Here is a 23343-nt window from a genome sequence, read left to right as displayed (position 1 = left end):
CAAGGAGTCACGAAGTCAGGGGTCCGAGGATCAAGAAGGAAGGAGTCACGAAGTCAGGGGTCCGAGGATCAAGAAGGAAGGAGTCACGAAGTCAGGGGTCCGAGGATCAAGAAGGAAGGAGTCACGAAGTCAGGGGTCCGAGGATCAAGAAGGAAGGAGTCACGAAGTCAGGGGTCCGAGGATCAAGAAGGAAGGAGTCACGAAGTCAGGGGTCCGAGGATCAAGAAGGAAGGAGTCACGAAGTCAGGGGTCCGAGGATCAAGTATCAATGAGTCAAACGCAGCAAGGCAGCAAACGTGTTGCTGTGGCAAAGAGCCGAAGGGAAATGCTGACTTTATATCCCTTCAGGGCTCTTGCCACCAGATGCAGTGAGTTACCAAGCAGCCTCACCTGTGCGGCCGCGCCTTGCCTCTCCAGAACAAACTTAGGAAGGCCCCACTCCTGCGAAGCCCTACTGGTCACAGGGCCTTGCTCCTGCACACACTCCTGACAAGCCGGTTCTTATATGAACCTTGGTCTTCCACCCTTCAGGGCCTCTTCATCTCTCCAGCCCATTTTCTCTCACAGTTTGCCTTCCCCTTCCAGCTTCTCACCCATGACGTGTTTTTCTCACGCTCACCCTCTAGATCAGGCATAGGCAAACTCAGCCCTCCAGATGTTTTGGGACTACAACTCCCATGATCCCTAGCTAACAGGACCAGTGGTCAGGTATGATGGGAATTGTAGTTGGGCCGAGTTTGCCTATGCCTGCTCTAGATCATCCCTGCGGATTTTCAGTTGTTGCTGGCTTACCATGAGTACCTTGTTGGCCACTGTGAGAATGCTGGGTGAGATGGGCCTTTGACTTGACCCAGCAGAGCTCTTCTTATGTATTTCAGCTGGTGCAGTGAACTTGGTGCTTGTAACCCAGAGAAGAAGAAGAAGAAGAGTTTGGATTTGATATCCCGCTTTATCACTACCCGAAGGAGTCTCAAAGCGGCTAACTTTCTCCTTTGCCTTCCTCCCCCACAACAAACACTCTGTGAGGTGAGTAGGGCTGAGAGACTTCAGAGAAGTGTGACTGGCCCAAGGTCACCCAGCAGCTGCATGTGGAGGAGCGGAGACGCAAACCCGGTTCACCAGATTATGAGTCCACCGCTCCTAACCACTACACCACACTGGCAGAAGACTCTTCTACTTGGACTCTCTGCTAAAGTTGTGAATATGGCAGGGCAGAGTCTCAAGCAAAGATGCGCTCTCCCAAGCCCACAGTCCCAGCATGGTCACACTCCTGTCTCAGAGACTTCGATGTCAGGAGTTCAGCCTACACTCGAGTAGGACCCGGGCACAGACACATGCCCGACTGGTATGTTCCCTCCCTCCTGGTCAATCGTTCGGGAGCTTCAAAAGCTTTCTTCTGCCCAAACATCACAGCGACCGATGCCAACCGACACCGGCACACTTAGGGATCCGCAGAGTTTGCGCATCATGCGTGACAGACCTCAGCAACTCAGCATTTTGGCTAATCTACTTTATTTACATATGAACACACACGGAGCACTGCAACATGGCTCCCTCTCTCTCTAGCATCAGACAGCAAAGAGAAAAAGAACAAAGGACAATAGTCGCACTTCACGGAACACAGTAACACAAACATCCTGTTTCCGTCACTTCCCACTCTGTGGAGTCAAATACCGTCATGTGATAGACAACAATCCCATAACTGCAATCATGGAGCAGGAATTCTAACAGTTTGGTCATGTCCACAGAATGGAAGATAGCAGGAAAGACAAGGACGTGCTCTACAGGGAGCTGACTTTAGGAACCAGGCCTGTTGACAGACCAACTGTGTTACAAAGATGTCGGCAAACATGACATGAAGGCTGACAACATCAACCCCGCTGTGTGGGGAATCCCTTGCAGATGACCGCAGTGCCTGGAGACAGATGGTCAGGTTGTGCATCCACCGCAGTGACCAGAGGAGGAATGACCACAGGGAGAAGCGCAAAGAGAAGAAATGCCATGGTGCATCTGCAGCAGCACAGCCGGACGCCTTCATCTGCTTCAAGCTGCAACAGAATATGTCTCTCCTGTATCGGTCTCTACAGCCACTGCAGGCACCGCAACCTTCCTATACCTCCATTGTCTCCCAAGACAGATGGATGCATATGCTCAAGAGCTGAGCTGGCTGGGGACCTTTCCTGTGCTTAGGAAAAGGCAACCAGCAGTTGACCAGAGGAGGGCAACCAAAATGGTCCAAGGCCTGGAAACGATGCCTTATGAGGAACGGCTAAGGGAGCTGGGCATGTTTAGCCTGGAGAAGAGGAGGTTAAGGGGTGATATGATAGCCATGTTCAAATATATAAAAGGATGTCACATAGAGGAGGGAGAAAGGTTGTTTTCTGCTGCTCCAGAGAAGCGGACACGGAGCAATGGATCCAAACTACAAGAAAGAAGATTCCACCTAAACATTAGGAAGAACTTCCTGACAGTAAGAGCTGTTCGACAGTGGAATTTGCTGCCAAGGAGTGTGGTGGAGTCTCCTTCTTTGGAGGTCTTTAAGCAGAGGCTTGACAACCATATGTCAGGAGTGCTCTGATGGTGTTTCCTGCTTGGCAGGGAGTTGGACTCAATGGCCCTTGTGGTCTCTTCCAACTCTATGATTCTATGATTCTAAGTAAGAGCCCTGCAGCCTCTGAGTCAACATGACCCACCAAGGGTGTGAACCCTGCTTCTCCTAAGCTTCCTCTTCCACAGTAAGCTCTGCGAGACTTGCTGTGCTCTGCCAGCCACGTCCAAGGCGCTTATGACCCAGAAGGGCTATTAAAACAGAACATGCCCAAACAAGGGAGGGTGAACATTAAAAGACTAAGCAGACTAAGGGAAGGCTCAGGTGGTGCCAAGTGCTTAAGAGGATCCTGCCAGGGCAGGTGAGAGGCCTGAGCTGGAGCAGAGAAAGGCGGCGAGGCGGGCAGAAGAATATGAAGAGTGGCGTAAACATTTTTCAGAGCAATAGAAGGTGACAAATTCAGATTGCAAGACAAGCCCAAAGAGCCTCTTCGGTGCTGGTTTTTCTAAAGCAGCAAAAGAAGAGGGGCTCATAGGAGCCAGAATGAGTGCAGTGCCAACCTCACGCCTCCTCCTCTTCCTCCCCAAAGCTACTGTATTACATGCCAGCTTGCAACTCAGCCACCGATTCACACACGTTGAAGCCTGTGTGGAAAAATATAACCTGGAAACATTTGCAGCTATCAGCCTCCGGACTAACATGGGCTGCAAACGTTGCAGGAATCTTGAGACACGAAGGGGAAAAAACTCATCACTCTTCAAACGACCCAAAATGTCCCTCTTTAGTCATTATTGACATTTATTAAGGACTGGAAGCTTCTTGTGGACTTTTTGCATGAAAGAGAAAATATAATATCTGGATTTGAAGACTGAAAAAATACTGGCTTGTGGAAAATAGAATAGTTGGATATCAGTTTGAGTGAATACTTTGAGCAAGTTGCTATAGATAGAAAACCAGAAGTCTTTTCATCTTTTTCTCTTTTCTCTCTCTCTTTCCCCCCATCCTCTTTTCTTTTCTTTTCTTTTCTTTTCTTTTTTTTTCTTTTCCCCTTCTCCTTTATCTTTCCTCCTGTTTCTTTTTAGATTAGATTTTTAAAACACTTCTTTTATTCTGGTGTATTATAAAAAGATACTTTGTACTGGGTATGTATATCTTTTGGTAAGTATGAATAAGAATAAAAAAACGTTAGGAGGCCAAAATGTACCACTCTGGTTTTTTCACTGTTCAAATTATATATTACGTTCCACTCTCACCAGTTTGTTCCACAGGACAAACTGGGGTGGGGTGCTCTCCACCCTAGGTCCTGAGTGGAGTCACTCAGAACAGATAAAATAAATTATTTTCTTTACACAGCGCATAGTTAAACTCTGGAACTCACAGTGATGGCTGCCAACTCAGCTGGTTGTAAAAGAGGATTGGACAAATTCATGGGGGAGACAGCTTCTTGGGAAATCCAGGCTTCCTCATCTAACCCATCTCCTCCCTGCCAAAATCACACCCTCTTCAAACTAGTGTAATTTGGTTTGGTTTAGCCCAAGCAATATTTCCCCTCCTGGGCTGAGACAGCCTATGATTCGTAGCAGATCCGTATCTCCGGGCCTGGCAGGGCCATCTTTACCTGGGGGTGCAAGGGGTGCAGGACACCCGGGCGCCAAATTCTGGGGGGCACCAGGGCCCACCCCTGAAGCTGCCTAAGCTCTTAACTATCTACCTGTTATGAAATAATAAATAATTTTGATCAAGCTAGAAAAACAAAATATGTATACAGTGGTACCTCGGGTTAGAGACGCTTCAGGTTACAGACTCCACTAACCCAGAAATAGTACCTCTGGTTAAGAACTTTGCTTCAGGATGAGAACAGAAATTGCGCAGCGGCAGCAGGAGGCCCCATTAGCTAAAGTGGTACCTCAGGTTAAGAACAGTTTCAGGTTAAGAATGGACCTCCAGAACAAATTAAGTTCTTAACCCAAGGTACCACTGTATACCTAGGTATTACCGAAATGTATACCTACTCTTTCACTACAGGACTTTCGACTTTGTGCGCTCATTTACCAAACAGGTGCCATGCCAGCGGCGGCGCTTGTCACTCAGAACGGCGGCGCTTGTCATTCACAACGGTGCAGAGGACGCGAAATTAACTCTTCCATCAAAACAATATGTTTCTTATTGTATTGAGCTGCTATGCGGCAGCAGGGTCAGCGGCACCTTTGACACGACTGATGTATCTCCTACGTAGGTGCCTAAATAATACTTATAAGTTTAAGTGTGGTGGTGTTGTATACTTAAGTATAAGTGTATTGTAAAGAAATGAACAAATAAAAAAGTTTGTTTCTTTTCCCTCCCTTCTTTCGTAAACAAGAGATAAGGCGTAAGCGTGGTGTCTGACATAAGTGTTAAGTTGTGGGTGAACATATCAGATGACACAGCGATTCTTCAAACAGCTCTTGTTTATTCACAGGCCAGAACAGAACTGAACTGAACTGAAGGGCTCAGTCAGCCTGTTTATATAGAGCTCCAGTACCATGTTACTGTAACAACTTTCTAAAACTATCCAATCACTGAACGTCACTTTCGATCCTTCATTTGCATAACTAACTACAGTATCCATCCAATCACTGAACGTCACTTTTGATCCTTCATTTGCATAACTATCTACAGTATCCATCCAATCACTGAACGTCACTTTCCATCCTTCATTTGCATAACTATCTACAGTATCCCCCTGCTGGCCCACGGTGAGAACTTCAGTATATAACAATAAGCATAATAAAAGTTAAATTGGGGGCTAAACTAAATTTGGGGGCGCTGGGTGGATCTTTGCACCCCGGCGGTGCATATGCTAAAGACAGTGCTGGAGCCCGGCATAAGACAAGTATGGAGTTTCTTGAAATCAGGGTTATTTACTTCTGAGTAAACATGTATCAGATCGGACTGCTAAGTCAGCTCCCTCATTTGCACCCAGAGGGGCTTGGAAGCAAGATTACTGTTGTCATTTTAAACAGAAAAGGTGACTGAATAAATTCAGGGAAAAGATTTCGCAAACACACTTCCTGCCTCTCATTTAATATCTTTTTCTTATGAAGTGCCTTTCCCCAAGCAGAAAGAATCTCACGACTGTGTCCTATCTGCCCTTTATTACAAATCTTCTGCCTTAAAAAAGAACCCCCACGCACGACAGCAACCGCCAGGATTATTATATAAGGCACCTTCTAAATGTCAGCAGCTGCAGCTCAGCCATCAAGTTTACGAACTTGTTGATAAAAAGCATGTTCTGCATAAAAAAAAGCTATAAAAGAAGAGGGAGAAGGGAATAAACCCCGAAGCCCTGAGATCAATGAGCGGGATCATGCCAGGTCGTATAATAAACTTTCCTAGGAAGACAAGCTAGCTTGTAAACCGCAGTCGGGAGGAGATAACCATTCAAGGCAAGAGGTTAAGGCGAGATGCGAGCCCTGCCAACCCACAAAATGCAGGAACAAAAGACAAGGAAACTTTCTGAATCTTTTTTAAAGCGTGCAAATCAAGGCCATAACTATAACCACCGTTTCGCTGGTAGATTAATCTGCTAAAAGGTGAGCCGATAAAAAGGGGTGGGAGCCCATTTTAGAATCTAGTATTGTAGAGTTGGAAGGGACCCCGGAAGCCATCTAGTCTAACCCCCTGCAATGCTGGAATCTCAACTAAAAGCATCCACGACAGATGGCCATCCAACCTCTGCTTAAAAACTTCCAAGGAAGGAGAGTCTTTCACCTCTCATGGTGTTCCACGGTCGAACAGCTCTTGCCATCAGAAAGTTCTTCCTAACGTTTACAGTAGGCAGAATCTCTTTTCTTGACATTTGAAGCCATTGGCTTTGGTCTTATGCTTCTTCAGCAGCAGAAAACAAGCTTGCTTCACCAAATCAACCCAGCCAGATGGGCAAGGTATTATTATTATTATTATTATTATTATTATTATTATTATTATTATTAAATAATTTATTATCTATACCCCGCCCATCTCGCTGGGTTTCCCCAGCCACTCTAGGCAGCTTCCAACAGAATATTAAAATACAATAGTCTACTAAACATTAAAAACTTCCCTAAACAGGGCTGCCTTCAGATGTCTTCTAAAAGTCTGATACATTGGTATCTCGGGATGCGAACGGGATCTGTTCCAGAGCCCCGTTCGCATCCTGAAGCGAACGAAACCCACGTCCGCACATCTGTGTGTGCGTGGGTCGCGTTTTGCCGCTTCCGCACATGCGCTTGACGTCATTTTGACCGTCGGCGCATGCGCACAGTGAAACCCAGAAGTAACGCGCTTCGTTACTTCCACGTCGCCGCGGAGCGCAACCCGAAAATACTTAACTTGAAGCACATTTATCCTGAGGTATGACTGTACAGTGGTACCTCGCAAGACGAATGCCTCGCAAGACGAAAAACTCGCAAGACGAAAGAGTTTTTCGTTTTTTGAGTTGATTCGCAAGACGAATTTCCCTATCGAGTTCTTGCGAGTTTGTTTCCTTTTTCTTAAAACCGTTAATACCGTTAATAGCCGTGCTTCGCAAGACGAAAAATCTGCAAGACGAAGAAACTCGCAGAACGAATTAATTTTGTCTTGTGAGGCACCACTGTAGTTGTTGTTCTCTTTGACATCTGCTGGGAGGGCGTTCCACAGGACGGGTGCCACTACCGAAAAGGCCCTCTGCCTGGTTCCCTGTAGCTTCGCTTCTCACAGTGAGGGAACTGCCAGAAGGCCCTCGGCGCTGGACCTCACTGTCTGGGCAGAACGATGGAGGTGGAGAGGCTCCTTCAGGTATACTGGACCGAGGCCGTTTAGAGCTTTAAAGGTCAGCACCTTCTTCTTCTTCTTACTACCACTACTACTACAAAAAGTTACAGGATTTCGGACATTTGGGATTGGAAACGATTCCTGCATTGCAGGGGGTTGGACTAGATGACCCTCAGGGTCCCTTCCAACTCTACAGTTCTATAATTCTAGAAGCAGAATGTCTGGCCCAAAGCAGGCCAAGACCACCATGAGCACAAATCATGGATGCACAAGAAAAGGAAGACTGGAGGGGTCCTAAATAAATAGACACCTGACCCTACAACCTCCCCACCCTGCCTCATTCACTCTCAGGCAATTCCACAGTTGTTTTCCAAACCAAGACAACCAGCTACCCATCTCTCCTGCCTTCGGAATGGCTTAATATCTGGACGTGTGTTTGTTTCTGGGTGTGCATTAAACTGTAATATGAGGGCCCGTTTCTCCGCAAGATCAGCCTGCTGCCATCAGTTTCCCTTCGAATATTTATTGTGACACTTGGCGCAAGTGTGTGTGTTTGTGTTTGCATGCGCTGGAGGGCTCCTAGACATAAGATAATTTATTCCGCAGTCTCTGGGAGAATACATTCGAGAGCAGGCAGACGCCTGGGGGTGCTCCGATCGGTGTAAACAGATCTCTTCGGAGGACTGATTGAATGTCAATGGCTGTCGCTCGCCGCTGTTTGAAACAGGGTCTCGGTTGCGTAACCACTTGGTGCCTCCTCTCCTTCGGGCTTTGGCATCAAGCGCGAGAGGGGAAGTGAGAACGAGACGCAAGTGCTGTATTAACAGGACATTTCTTCCTTCCTTTTCCCTTGCCAGAGGGGGCCTGTGCCCGCAGCAACCAGCTTTTGCTTCCATATTTACAGGCAAAATGTTATGCTGGAGTGGGAGTGTTATTTATGCAATTTCCCTGGTAAAAACGGTCTCAGAGTCTGGCTGCTACAAGAGTGTTGCGGGCCTGCTTCAGATGCAGAAAGGAGGAAGGTTTGTATGGCCAACAACACTTTTCCAGTGAAAATGTGGACATTCTTGCATTCCTGAATGGCCCCCACTCTCGCACCTGATCTCTTGCCCCTCGCAGCTCCTCGTGGTCTTTTCTCTAAGGCTCTCTGTGTTGCATTCATCCGGTCTGCAAACATCTGTTTTTTCACTCAAATATACTGGCCTCAGCTACAGGGCCTTCTCAACACTGGCTCCGGCCTGGTGGAATGCTCTGTCTCATGAAACCAGGGCCCTGTGGGATCTGATCTCTTTCCGCAGGGCCTGTAAGACAGAGTTGTTCCGCCTGGCCTTTGGCTTGGAATCAATTTGATTCCATCCCCCTCTTTCTTTTTTTCCTTTCTTCTTCTGTGTTGGAACTCCTATTTGGGGACTTCCCTGGCTTTTTTCTGGCCCATGTAGGACCAGTCTGGATAGTTAGCCTTGGTAGACTTGACGTTTTCATCCCCCCCCAAGTTTTTGATTTGAGTTTCCATTGAAATGAGGCTGCATTTTAATGTTTTAATGTTGTATTTTAATCTTGTTTTTTAAGTTGTATTTCAATCAATTTGTTTTTATATCTGTTGTTAGCCGCCCTGAGCCCGTTCTTGGCTGGGGAGGGCGGGGTATAAATAATAATAATAATAATAATAATAATAATAATAATAATAATTCTAAAAACATCACTGTCCTTGAACAAAGATGGGGAACCTTCGGTCCAGGGACTAAATATGACCCTCCAGACCTCTCTGCCTGACCCTGGGGACTTTCCGCAGGCCATACAGCCTTCTGAGTCATGCCTCTTACCAGCTCTGATTCACACCCTCACTGAATATTTGGGCCTGTCTAGGATCACAGGGGACGCAGGTGGTGCTGTGGGTTAAACCACAGAGCCTAGGACTTGCCGATCTGAAGGTCAGCAGTTCAAATCCCCGCGACGGGGTGAGCTCCTGTTGCTCGGTCCCTGCTCCTGCCATGACAGGCCAGGATGGGCCACCTCTGCTCTTCTGCTTTCCAGATGCTCACCTGCTCACCTGCTCTGAAGATTGCCATCAACTTCTTCTTCTTTGGGGATCACTCGTAGCTGAGTAAGATTGCCTTCCATAAACACGGTCTTAACAGTGAGTCCGTAAGTGACTGTGGAGGCCATTTCTGGATCCACACGTCCTTCCACAGTGGGGACATAGGTTTCCAGGCGGGAGTTGATCACGGTGTGGATTTGCCAAGCGTGCCTTCCTCTTAGCACGTTTCTCCCTTTCGTCCTGAGTCTGAGCGTCTTCAAAGCCCATGACACCTTTGGTAAAGGCTGTTCTCCAATTGGAGCGCTCACAGGCCAGTGTTCCCCAGTTGTTGGTGTTTATACTACATTTTCTTAGATTTGCCTTGAGACAGTCTTTAAACCTCTTTTGTTGACCACCAGCATTACGCTTTCCATTTTTAAGTTTGGAATAGAGTAGTTGCTTTGGAAGACGATAATCAGGCATCTGCACAACATGACCAGTTCAACGAAGTTGATGTTGAAGAATCATCGCTTCAATACTGGTGAGCTTTGCTTCTTCCAGTACACTGGCATTAGTTCACCTGTCTTCCCAAATGATGTGTAAAACTTTTCAGAGACACCGTTGATGGAATCTTTTGAGGAGTTGGAGATGGTGTTTATAAGTGGTCCATGTTTCCCAAGCATACAGTAAGGTTGGTAGTACAATAGCTTCAAGAAAAAAGCTGGCAGGAAGTGTTGGGCTGTGAGCCAGTAAAAAGGTGAATTGGGGAGGGTGTTTGTTTTCCCCACATACTGCTATATGGCTGAAAAAGTGGCACCTACTGACATTTCCCTGTGAGGCTGCTTTTATTGATTTTATTGTTCTAAAAAGAGAAGGGGGCATAGAATCATAGATTTGGAAGGGGCCACGAGGGTCCTCTTGTCCAACCCCCAGCAATGCAGGAATCTTTTGCCCAGTGTGGGGCTCAAACCCCCGACCTTGAGATTAAGAGTCTCATACTTTACTGATTGTGCTATCCCAGGTCTATTCATTTTGGGGTTTTTTTTAATGCTGTGAACAGACCTGTGATCATTGATTGAAGGGCAGGGTATAAATGGAATTTATTCATTTAATTTAATTAGCAGCAGCAGCAGCAACAACAAATTATTGCATGGCGTTCTTGCTCACCTGTAAATGATGCCTCCTTCGTGGAGGAACATGAGGGCCGAAATTATTTCTGCGGCGTAAAACCGGGCTCGGGCTTCGTCGAAGCGGCGGGATTTCTGGATGTGAAACATCAGGTCCCCTCCATTCACAAATTCCATGACGAAGAAGAGGCGGTCCTAACAGAAGACATCGAGACACCATGCTCAGCGGGAGTCCGTTTGGTAACTCTGGCAATGCACTGAGGCACCGCGTCACACGCAGCCCGAAATGTCACATGCTGCTTCGATTAAATTCATTTTAAATAATCATTAAGTGTTGGAAGTGTTGAATGCTTGAGGAGCATCGGCAAAGCCCCTATGGGCTGCTCTCAGACACTCCCCCAGTCCAGATTTAGGTTGGATGAGGCCCTAAGCTACTGAAGGTAATGGGGCCCTTGATATGTCCAACTGTCCTTTGTCAACAACAAATTGTTGCTTTTTGGGGTATTGAATATATGCTATATGGACCTAACAGGTATCTAAAACCAGTGATATTTTAGGGAGCAGGCTAGCAGGTGGGGCCCATTACTTACATCATTGGAGCTACACAACACAAAACATTGTTGCTATATGTAGGTTTTAATTTATTTGTTTTTTATCGTATATTTTGGAAATGAACATCCAGTGGTTTTTTCCTTTAATTTTTTTGGGGGGGCCCAAGAGAATGGGGCCCTAAGCTATAGCTTGTTTAGTTTATACGTAAATCCGGCACTGCCTCAGTCTAGAAAGAGCTACTTTTGTTTATTATCTTGCAGAGGAAAACGAAAGCCAGCCAGGCAAGGATTTTTTATCTCATGGCAGGCGCCTGAGTGCACCAGAAGGGAATTCAAATGCGATGAGAGTTCCCACACCCTGAGAGTGATGTCCTTTGCTACATTTGCCACATTTGCACAAAGCAGTGGCTGTGCACAGCACAGATTGGCTAGCTCCTGTGATGTAACCAAGGCTGTGTATACAACCATACTCTTAAACCAAACTGTTCTTTGGAACTGCAGTTTACCCTTCCCAGAGCTACCATTTCCAGCATCCTTAACAAACTACACTTCCCAAGATTCTTGTACTTTAAATGCATGGTGTGTGCACAGCCCAAGAAACCTTATCCCCACCCCAGCCTCTGGAGCAATTTTGCATTTATGAAAGTTTTCCATTAAAAAAACAATGAGGGAGAAAGCCACAAATGAACGAATGTTCACTCGACACTCTAAGGTTCCCTCCAGGCTGCCAGTATTTTGCAGGAGGGACAGGAAGAACAGAGGAACATGGTTCATTTTCCTTAGTATTGTCTACACTGACTGGCAGTGACTCTCTAGGCTTCAGACTCAGCTACATTAGTAAAGAAATGGCAATTTGAATGAGCTATAAACATGCAACACCAGATGGCGCCAGAGGGCAGAAAATTTTGAAACTCAATTTTTCATAGAGATTTTTTTCTTTTGTTAAATGATCTAATTTCTTACTTATTTCCCACCCCACCCCCGTGTTTAGATCCACCCCAGGAGTCTGTCCCAGGCTGGCTGAAGGGAGGCTGGGAGAAACGTGTTAGCTTCAGGGCTGACCTACTATGGGGGAAAAGCACCTCTTGATATGACCGTGCTATAAGCTCTGGGCTGGATCTACACAGATACAAAAAAACGCTATAAAAAAAGTCATATATATGCGCAATTAGTCATTGAGCTCTACAGTGCCATCTGCTATCACATTTTTATAACGCACTTATAACGTTATAATTGGGGCTGTGCCGCTGAGTCCCTGGACTCTCTCCATGCAGACTGAAGGTGTAAATAGGTGAATAAACCACATTTCTTAAAGGAACGACAGTCTCCGCCACGTCTCAGTTCTCCAGAGGAACACAGACCCTGGGTGAGTGCCTGGAACCCCTTGGGATCTTGCTACCACTTGGCAGAGAGTGAGGGGTTGGCGCCCAACTTTTGTGACAGTATTATCCGGGGCAGAAGCTGGCAGTACTAAGAAGTGGCGGAGAAAAGATGGCGTCGACAGGAAGCCGTGTGGCATCAAAAGGCCCTGCAACTGGGCATGGGGAACAGACGAGAGAGAGAGAGAGAGAGAGAGAGAGAGAGAGAGAGAGAGAGAGACCCCATTGCACAATGCTCTAGGCTGGAATCAAGCCGAACGAAAAAGCTGCAGAGAAGAAAAGTTACTGTAAATGAGCGAAGGGCTTGCAATAAAAAACGAGAAACATTTAGGAGGCTCCTAGGTACTCAGAAATTAACCAGCAGCATATCTCTTTTTTCTTGTATCCAAAAATGCAAGAATGGCTTTTACACTTGTCAGAAGCTCGGCTCTGCCCTCACCAGTCTTGGAAGGGTCCTTTTAAAAAGTCCCATATGACCAGAGAATTTGTGCCTGTCCATTGGGGGACATAGGAAGCCCTGAACACATATTTTTTAGATGTCCCTTTTACAATGAGGCACGTAGAGAAACCATTGACCCCTTGCTGGTGAGGCTTGCTGACCTCCCGGTAAAGCAAAAATTTGATCTTCTCCTGTTAGGCAAAGACCACAAGCCGACCCGGATTGTCCCCAGATTCTGCGCACAGATATGTAGGCGCAGACCATCCCCTGATTCAATCTAGTTTCTTAAGAAAATTCCCAAACTTGGATCCACAGGCGACTCTGAGTCATTTCTCTAAGGTAGTCTATCTCAAAGTTTTTATGTGTTTATATGCCTATCACATTTTAAAACTTAAAATCCATTGTTGTATATTGTTTTAAATATTTGTTTTGCTATTGGGATTGTAGTTCCATTTGTGTTTCACAAGCTGGTCTCTTACCGTAAATAAATTTCATGTTCATGTACTCAGAAATTGATCTAGCTGAATTCTCAAAGGTGAGGTTGCTAGCTCAGTGGATGCTGTCAGGCACAAATTCTTGGGTTCAGTCCCAGGAGCCTCCCACAAAAAAAAAAAAAAGGCTTTTCATTGGCCACCGCTGGCGAGGATGCCACCCACATCACTTTCACCTGCCCCTTTGGCAGGAGGAAGGAGGAGCTCCGAGCCAGAATTGTGACTCTGGCATCCCGCCACAACTGGCAACCAACCAGCGGGAGGCTGGCGCAGCAACCCCTCTGCCCAGTCCAACCCACCCCAGCCTGGTGCAAAGGGACTTTTAGTCGCTCTGCAACAGCACATAATCTTTTTAAAAGATAAAATGGAAAAAGAAATTGTTGCAAGCAGAGACCTGTGTAAGTGTATTTGTGTGTGTGTGTGTGTGTGTGTGAGAGAGAGAGAGAGAGAGAGAGAGAGAGAGAGAGAGAGAGAGAGGGGGACTGGGAAGGGTTCCATAATGAATCATAATGAATATTATTATTGTATCAACAACGACGGTCGGGAGACTGTTTCTGTGACCCTATCTTTCCTGGCAATTCAGTTTGGGTTATTTTTCTAGTCTGCTGCTGGTGATGTGGCAGCTGGTTCTATGTCAAGCAGGAAAGCATTTGTGTGACTCAAATGAGGGAGAGGAGAGGAAATTATTATTATTATTTGTTTGTTTGTTTGTTTGTTTGTACCCCACCCATCTGTCTGGGTTTCCCCACAGCGGCTCACAATAGAATATTAAAAACATGAAAACACACCAAACTTCCCTAAACAGGGGGAAAAAGGAAAGGAAACATTAAAAGCTTCCCGAAACAGGAAAAAGGAAAGGAAAAAGAGGCAAGGGTGATGTTTTCAGACCTGGCATCAAGAGTTGGTACAACTGGACGTATAATGAGGGCCTATACATTAGGAGGGGGTCACTGATAAGATCCCGCAGTACTTGCTGCAGGGAGGAGATGGACTCATTTGGGTGGGGGCCCAGATGGGTTGTCTTGCCCAAAGACCCCCCCCCAGGAATCAACACCGGAAGTTTTGAACACAGCCTTGCTCACTGTGAGCAACAACCGCGGCTGTGTACACACCACACATTTAAATCACATGGCTCCCCCCAAAGAATCCTGGGAACTGTAGTTTGTTAAGGGTGCTGGGGGTGGTGGCTGTGTGAGCGGCAAACTGCATCTCCCAGGACTCTTTGAGGCCCAAGACATTTTGGCACCTGAGGCGAACCACAAAATGGCGGCTCACCCCACCCCACCCTCTGCCACCCCGGCCAGGGAAAAAGGGGGCAAGCGAGGAGCTAAATCGGGAACAGTGGCAGCAACAGTGAGTGATGCATTCCTTGGATCTGCTGCCCCTGTGCATCCTGCCGCCTGAGGCAGTCGTCTCACCTTGCCTCATGGGTGGGCCGGCCCTGGGGGGGGGTGAGTTGTGTGCTTTAAAGGTATGGCATGGAGGCAGCCGGTTTCCTTGGCAGGCATCGTGGGGAACATATGAAAAGAGGAAGATCAGCCTCTCAAAAACTGAGTTGCTCCCAGGGAAAACTAGTAATCCCGTTTTATTGAAATGCTTGTGAGGGAAGTTAATGCCGGAGGGACTCACAAGCCTGTCCTTTGGCAAGAATGCGGACTGTGGTTGTGAGGTCCCAACGAGGCAGCTGCTGCCTCGTTTCCTCAGCTAACCTTTCCTGGGAATTTTTTTTTTTTTAAGGGCCACGTGACTGGCTGCATTTTTCACTTGCGACGCCTGCCACCTAGTGCTCACTCTCAGGAAAACACAGCCCGTTCCTTATGAAGTCAGAAACTGTACTGTAATCAAGACAAGTAGATCTCCAGAGCTGTGAGCTTTTTGCAGAAAGAATCATAGAACTGTAGAATTGCAAGGCAGGAATCATCTTTGACCCAACGTGGGACTCGAACTCACAACCCTGAGATTAAGAGTCTCATTGAAATATACTTGGAGTTGAGAGTGGATTTCATGCTCTTTATTCAGCTCACAGTGGTGAGGAGGAATGCCAGTTCCCCCAGAATGTCTGCTTATATATATTATTTACACAATGGGCCCCACGTGATTGGCTAATTCCGGGATTCTCCTGTAGGCCAATCAGGTTGCGGATTCACTTCCACCTGGAGCTGGATTGGGTGGCTCCTGTGGACCAATCAGACTGCTGCATTCTGGATCCTATTGTTCCAGGATCAATCAGACTGCTGCATTCTGGATCCTATTGTTCTAGGACCAATCAGACTGCTGCATTTTGGATCCTATTCAACTCAGTACATAACACTCATGTTCCACTAACTGAGCTATCCCAGCAGGATCCTCTCTATACTTATTTGAGAATAACTCCAACAAACCCAGAAAACGCTATGGTCCACAGGCCTGTTTTGTAAGGAAGATTTAGAGCTCATTTAGGAAGCGAAAATCTCTGTGTTCCTAATGCTGATTTTGCTGTGGAGGTTGAGAAGAATACTTACAGGTGTCTGAAAGCAGCAGTAGAGCTGGGTTAGGAATGGATGATTCCTGGCCAGGGTCAAAATCCGCTTTTCTGTCAGAGTGCATTCCACATCGTCGTCTTGCAGAATCACATCCTTCTTCAGCACTTTTATGGCATAAAGGAATCCTGTCTGTTTTGTTTTAGCCAGCATCACCTAACCAGGCAGAAAGAAATGTTTTTAGTTTGCAGGGAAAGGAGATACGAGTTTATAAATCTATATGGATGTTGTGGGGGAACTGGGTAGAGGGGTTTTTTATGCTAGAATCTGAGCTCATTTGGTGCTGGGCAGGAGCTTCTGATTTCTTCTGTTTTTCTCCCACCTTAAAAAAAAATTTAAATCTATGGGCACAAATAGAAATAGGTTAATTAAATAAGTAGTGATGCAAAGAAGAATGGTTTTAAATTGTTGTTTTTTATATATTGAGTTTTGTTATGTATTGAAGTTCTCACCCTGGGCACCAGGAGTATTGTGTATGTAGTTTTCACTCAGGTCCACATCAGTTATTTTAGGCGGGAAACCCTGGGTTGTTGTTGCTACGTTGTTGACAGCCGGCTGCCTATAAAAGCAGGCCGGCTGAGCTGTTTGCTGTTCAGTTCTCTTCCAGCTTACAAATAAAGAGCTGCTTTGGAAGAATCGCTGTGTCGTCTGATATGTTCACCCACAACTTAACAAGTTTCATACACTGCTTAGATATCTTTATTCAAAGTTAAGTAAGTAAGAACGCAAAGGCGGAACCAAATGGCCGGGAAATTGGGTGCAGCCCAGTTCTCCTTCCCCCCTACATGCAAACCCTGTGGAAATGAAATGGAAGTTGCGCGGAAGAAACTGAGGAGCAAGTTCTGCCCATACTCCAGGTGTCGACGAGGAACTCTTACCTTTCCAAAACTGCCCTTTCCCAGAACTCTAATGAACAGCAAATCCTCAATTTTGAGCTTGCTCGCTGAGACTTCAGCCACTTCGTTGCCATCCTTTCCACTCTCTTTTTTCTGTCGCCTCAGCGTTGACCTGGAGACCAGTTTCTGGGAGGGGGAGAGAGAAGGCTGCAAGCCACTGCTTATTTTATTTTATTTTTGCAAGGAAGCGCCACAGCTGACGTATTCACACCCACATGACGTTTGCATTTTTTTCTCCATAACAATGAGGGACAGAAACTTGCTCTATCTGATCGAGTAAGCTAATAGCAACTGCATAGCTGTCAACGTTTCCCTTTTTTAAAAAGGAAAATTCCCTTATTCCGAATAGGATTCCTCGCAAGAAAAGGGGAAAGTTGACAGCTATGAGCAACTGTGGGGACTGTTTTGAGGCTTTGCGGTTGAGGCGGGCTGAATACCCACCTTCAACTTTTGTGGAAACACTTGTCCCTCACAAAGATACTGTATTTGGTGACATTTGGGGGAGGCACATTTAAGAATTTTCAGGGGCGAAATTAATACGAAAGGTGGCCAAAAATCTCCCTCTTCGTTTGCTTTTTAACTCCTCCAAAAGAAAACCTTGCTGCCACTTCAGGCAAAGGGGGCACCCATATCTCTCCCCCCGCCACAAAAAAAATACTTCTAAAAACAAGGCTCTGCAGTGGGATTATCAAGCCTGCTATTATATATTTTAGTGTGGCATTATTTTAAAGTGTTGTTGTGTTGTATGATTCTTTTCAAAAATAAATATATTTATTTGGTTTTTCAGATTAAAATTTTACAGTCACGTATCCATCATGCAACATAAAAAGAAGATTGCAAGGAATCTCTTGTACTTCACTCTGCCCCTTTGTGGGTCCTATTATTAATCATTTCCTCCTGCATCTACCTTTTATGATGATCCAAATATTTTATATCTCCATTGTGTCCAAAATTAAACTATAAGTGTTATTCCAATCCTTCTACCGATTTTAGCTGTTTACAATGGTCTTTAAGATAAGCTATACATTTTCTCCATTCCTTATTAAATTTTTGGTCTTCCTGATTTCTGATTCTTCCGGACATTTTAGCTATTTCAGCACAGTCCACCAACTTGATCTGCCCTTCTTCTCTGGTAGGGACTTTATCTTCTTTCCATCTCTGGGCCAATAACATCCATGCAGCCGTGGTTGCATACATAAATAGTCTTTTCTGCTCCCTTGGGAATTATTGTGTTGTATGATTCTAATTGTGTTTCACTAGCTGTTTCGAACACTGCCTAGGTGTTGCCACTAGCCTCTGCCAACCTGGTGCCTTGAAGGAGTTTTGCACTCTGGCTCCCATCATCTTGACATGCTGGCTTAGGCTATTGGGAACTGTACCCCAAGGACACCTTTGGAGCCACAGGTCCCCCACCCCTTGTGCTAGAGGGTGGGGCAGTTCTTTACAGTCCTTCAATGGCTGCGCTCGTTTCTCTCTGGTCGGGGACAGAGGGTGGCGCTTGGAGGGAATTGTCATCGCACCACTCCTTGGTGTGTGGAGTGCCTCAGGGTGCGATACTCTCCCCAATTTCAACATCTTTATGCGCCCCCTCGCCCAGCTTGTCCAAAGTTTTGGGCTGGGCTGCCATCAGTATGCTGATGACACCCAACTCTATCTGTTGATGGATGGCCATCCTGACTCGGCCCCAGACACACTGACCAGATGTTTGGAAGCTGTGGCTGGATGGTTACGTGGGAGCCGGTTGAAGTTAAATCCTTCGAAGACAGAGGTCCTTTGGCTGGGACGGGACGATATGGGATTGAGGGGGGCAACTCCCATCTCTTGCGGGGGCACAATTAGTGCCAGCACCATCCGTTAAGAATTTGGGTGTAATCTTCGACACCTCCCTTTCCATGGAGGCGCAGATTGCAGCTATAACAAAGGCGACATTTTTTCATCTCCGCCAAGCTAAGCAGTTGGCTCCTTACCTCTCTCGCCCTGACCTAGCCACTGTGATCCATGCGACGGTCACCTCCAGACTGGATTATTGTAACTTGCTCTACGTGGGGCTGCCCTTGAGACTGACCCAGAAACTCCAGCGGGTGCAGAATGCCGCAGCGAGACTCCTTATGGGGTCCTCGCTCTGGGATCACATTCACCCGGTGCTATACCAGCTGCACTGGCTCCCGGTGGAGTACAGGATCAGGTTCAAGGTGCTGGTTTTAACCTTTAAAACCTTTACGGCCTAGGACCCTTGTACCTACAGGAACGCCTCTCCTGGTATGTCCCACGGAGGACCTTACAGTCTTCAAGCAAAAACATCTTGGAGATCCTGGGCCACAGGGAGGTTAGGCTGGCCTCAACCAGAGCCAGGGCTTTTTGGGCCATGGCCCCAATCTGGTGGAACGCTCTGTCACAAGAGACTAGGGCCCTGCAGGACTTGACATTTTTCCGCAGAGCCTTCAAGACAGAGCTGTTCCACCAGGCCTTTGGCCAAGGCACAGTCTGACCCCCTCCTTCGGTAATCCTCACAGAACTCTAGCCCAATGGTTGCTATTAATCTGATTTTGAATTGATCTTAGAATGAATTGATTTTAGAATGCATGTCAATGAATTGATTGTGATTTTATGTAAACTGTGTTACTTTTATTGTTGCTAGCCCAAGCCCAGCTTCAGCTTGGGAGGGTGGGATATAAATTTATTATTATTATTATTATTATTATTATTATTATTATTATTATTATTTAGAAAAAGGACCCAACGAGTGACTGTTTATCTGGCCTGTGTGCTCCTCTGTGCTGCGGGATTCGATTCGAGCTCCTGATGTGGAGAAGAGAGGAGGGCCAGAGAGAAGGGATAAACAAAGCCTTACCCCATTTGGAGAAATGTTTCCTGGTTGCAAGCCCATACACGCCAGCGTCTTGGCCAGCTCTGCAGCATTCACGCCGCAGTTCGGTGCTACATTGGCTTCGCAACGAATGTGTACATTCATTTTGCATACTGAAAGAGGGACAAAGAAAGAAATGGGACAAAGAGTGAGAGGGGGCAGAATCAATGCTTTGAGCAATGCACAAGGTAATTGTTCCATAAACCTGAACTAGAAGGGCAATGGCATCTGCCTGGGACACCTCTCCCTGGCTGTTTATTTATGTTATGTTATTTCTTAAAGGTAAAGGGACCCCTGACCATTAGGTCCAGTCCTGGCCGACTCTGGGGTTGCAGTGTTCATCTCGCTTTACTGGCCGAGGGAGCCAAGTACAGCTTCCGGGTCATGTGGCCAGCATGACTAAGCCACTTCTGGCGAACCAGAGCAGCGCACGGAAACGCCGTTTACCTTCCTGCCAGAGCGGTACCTATTTATCTACTTGCACTTTGACGTGCTTTCGAACTGCTAGGTTGGCAGGAGCAAGGACTGAGCAACGGGAGCTCACCCCGTCGCGGGGATTCGAACCACCAACCTTCTGATCGGCAAGTCCTAGGCTCTGTGGTTTAACCCACAGCGCCACCCGCGTCCCTATGTTATTTCTTAAATTCGTATTTGCGGCTCTCCAAGGTTTCAAGCAGGAGATATTCCCAACCCTACCTGGAAATGCCTGGGATTGAACTTGCTCTATACCATTGAGCCAGAGCTATTCCCACTTATCCTCAGCTTGTATATTAGCAAATGAAACAATTATTACAAAGACACCGTAGGTCTCTGGTGCTCTCTCATCCAAAAGAAACCAAACCCTAGTGAGCTCTGACTAGGGACTTTTCATTGCTCGGGGGGAAGTACAAACTTGAATGAATGTTTAACAGCTTTCCCTCACAAACAGGAAACCCATATGAGGAAGGGGCTGTTGGCCTTTTGCAAAACAACAAGTGAGAAAGTATTATGAATTCTGGCTTACTTTTGCACTGTAGACCTTGCCTCATGATGCCCCAAAGCAAAGACCCGCAGTGGTCGCAGAAGGTGGGCACTTTGTAATTGTGGATCCGGAATTTGTGAGGGATGTTGATTCCAAATCTCTGCTCAGAAATCTGAGGAGGTAGCAGCAATAGAGGAAAGGCTGGTTAGTTGGGGAGGCGGGAAATCAAGTAAAAACACACACAAGAATATCCTCCTCTCCCTCCCAGCAAAAAATACCATTCATAGCCAATGGAGGACTACAACTTCCATCGCCTTTCAGAAACAATGCAATGCTTTCCTAACTTCATTGCCTAAGGTAAAGGTAAAGGGACCCCTGACCATTAGGTCCAGTTGTGACCGACTCTGGGGTTGCGGCGCTCATCTCACTTTATTGGCCGAGGGAGCCGGCGTACAGCTTCCGGGTCATGTGGCCAGCATGACTAAGCCGCTTCTGGCGAACCAGAGCAGTGCACGGAAACACCGTTTACCTTCCCGCCGGAGTGGTACCTATTTATCTACTTGCACTTTGACGTGCTTTCGAACTGCTAGGTTGGCAGGAGCAGGGACCGAGCAACGGGAGCTCACCCCGTCGCGGGGATTCGAACTGCCGGCCTTCTGATCAGCAAGTCCTAGGCTCTGTGGTTTAACCCACAGTGCCACCCGCCTAGCAAGCCTTTGTTTTTTATTGATTGGCTGTCTTTAAAGTCTTAACTCCAACCTTGTGGTGCGGACAACTATTATGCCCATTTCACAGGTAGGGAAAGGAACTTGGGGACAAACAAGATGCGGCATCCGTCATGAGCTGGTATGAAGGAGATTTCTGCTAGATGGGCCAAAGGTTGGACATGGCATAAGTCAGGGGATTAAGCCCATTGAAGTGAACGGACCTAAGGAGATTGTGTTCGGCTCCAGGACAAAGGTAGAAGTGGCATAGGAACATAGGATGAAGTTACTCCATCTCAGCAGGGTACACCCATCCATCTTTTATCACACAAAACCAAAGGATCCTGGCACTAAGTACACAGGCAAACCCACAGCTCGGAAATTCATTAAACAAAGTGTGTTGCTCTGTAGAAACAGGCGGATCAACAGAGAGGTGAATAAATTACATTGCAATAAGCTACAGAACCCCAAATGTGTAACTGTGTCTTTACCTTTGTGTTCACCTTGTGACTATTGTTCTGGCACGTGCAAGCCGTGACAATGAGATGGTGGCAGCGCTTGTGCACGACACACGTGCAAACTGGAAAAAAGACGCAGGCGTGGGGGGGGGGAAGGGTTGAAACAGAACAGGAAGGTGAGATCGACAAAAATCATTGGGAAGCCCAATGCAGGTCATGCTCTGTATTACATATATCAGGGTCGACATCTATTAGTTGCCCTGGAAAATGGAAGCACCAACATTTTTATCTTGTTCTCAAAGGAGCTTTGGAGGTGGTAGGTCTGGAGTCAAAGCACAGGAGGAAGGGGTGGATTTAACCATTTGCCCTTGTGCTGATCCCCCAACCACACCCTAGCTCAGTCGGTAGAGCATCAGACTGCTAATCGCAGGGTTGTGGGTTTGAGCCCCAAGTTGGGCAAAATATTCCTGTGTTGCAGGAGATTGAACTAGATGACCCTCTTGGTCCCTTCCAACTCTACAATTCTAAGATTCTATGAAATCCCCCAAGCTGCTGTTAACTACAAGGGCAAACTACAAGCTACAAACATCAAGGCAATTGCAACATTCATAGCTGATGACAGGTCTATGTTCCATCAATTTGTCTAATCCTTCCCCTTTTCCACCCCCCACAAAGGTCCTCTAAGTTGCCACTAACTACATCTTGTGGCAAGGAGTTCCATAGGTTCATCGTCCACCACATAGGGGTGACAAGAAGTGACAGACAGGACTTCTCCAGAATAGACTGACCATCAATTGCAACCAATATAACTATCAACAGAGAGGCAGAGAAATTATTTGGCGATATCCATCTGCGTCATATGGACTCTGGTATGACTAATGTTGTCTACCAGCACACCCAGAGATATGCATAACCTCAGCCTAAACTTCAGCATGGGCCTGATTCACCGAGAACCAGCCTTGAGTATCTCTCCCATTCATTTTAACGGGGTCTGTGCAGGAATAGAAAAAGGCCAATTTGTGGCGTGTGCATTTTGGTGAGAGACAGACGAGGCACGCTACCTTGGCACTGGTATCCTTGCTTTCCAAATACTCCCCTGTTGGAGACAAAACAGAGAAAGCGCATGACTCAGGATCAGATAAAAGAGCCAAAATCAGGTCAGGTTTGTACACAACAACCCAGTGGCTGGGAAAGCAGCAGTGACACAGTTTACAATGCAAATGTAAAAACAGCTCTTTTGGAGACTTTTTTAACCTCTCCTTGAGCAGAGTCAGAGCAGACTGACGCAATCATGGCTGATCCTTTTTGCTTCCCCGCCCCCTGGACAGACATAGCAGGTTCATAGGCTTCTCTCGCGTATGTAAAAAAACCCAAACCCATACATTTAAAGAAGGCTCGCTATTTTTATACTCTCTTGGCTCAAAGCTGACTCCCCCATGAGAGTCAATGCATCAGGCAAAGGCACCTCTTAGCACTTTAAAGACCAATGGATTCATCTGTCTTGCTCCTCTTCACTCCGATACAGGCAAGCAAGAGGAATGATCACAGATCAAAAATCTGTTTTTATAAACACTGTATTGGGTTAGATGTAGGTTAACTTTGTAATAGAAAAAA

The 23343-nt window shown here is 46.5% G+C and overlaps 1 protein-coding gene across 1 annotated transcript in view; it reads right to left on the bottom strand.

Moving 5' to 3' along the window:
• Positions 1–23343, bottom strand: part of PRKCH (protein kinase C eta) — a 108100-nt gene that overhangs the window by 34588 nt on the left and 50169 nt on the right. The window contains exons 4-10 of the mRNA XM_053404071.1: positions 22791–22825; positions 21763–21851; positions 20610–20739; positions 19592–19719; positions 16723–16866; positions 15827–16000; positions 10506–10660 (exon numbers count right to left, since the gene is read on the bottom strand). Coding sequence (XP_053260046.1) covers positions 10506–10660; positions 15827–16000; positions 16723–16866; positions 19592–19719; positions 20610–20739; positions 21763–21851; positions 22791–22825 — 855 coding nt within the window. The remainder of the gene's footprint in view (positions 1–10505; positions 10661–15826; positions 16001–16722; positions 16867–19591; positions 19720–20609; positions 20740–21762; positions 21852–22790; positions 22826–23343) is intronic.

This window comes from Podarcis raffonei, chromosome 1 (assembly GCF_027172205.1).
Source record: "Podarcis raffonei isolate rPodRaf1 chromosome 1, rPodRaf1.pri, whole genome shotgun sequence".
NCBI classification, from domain to species: domain Eukaryota; kingdom Metazoa; phylum Chordata; class Lepidosauria; order Squamata; family Lacertidae; genus Podarcis; species Podarcis raffonei.
Note: the sequence above shows the minus strand (reverse complement) of the source record. Positions and strands in the feature narration are given on the sequence as shown.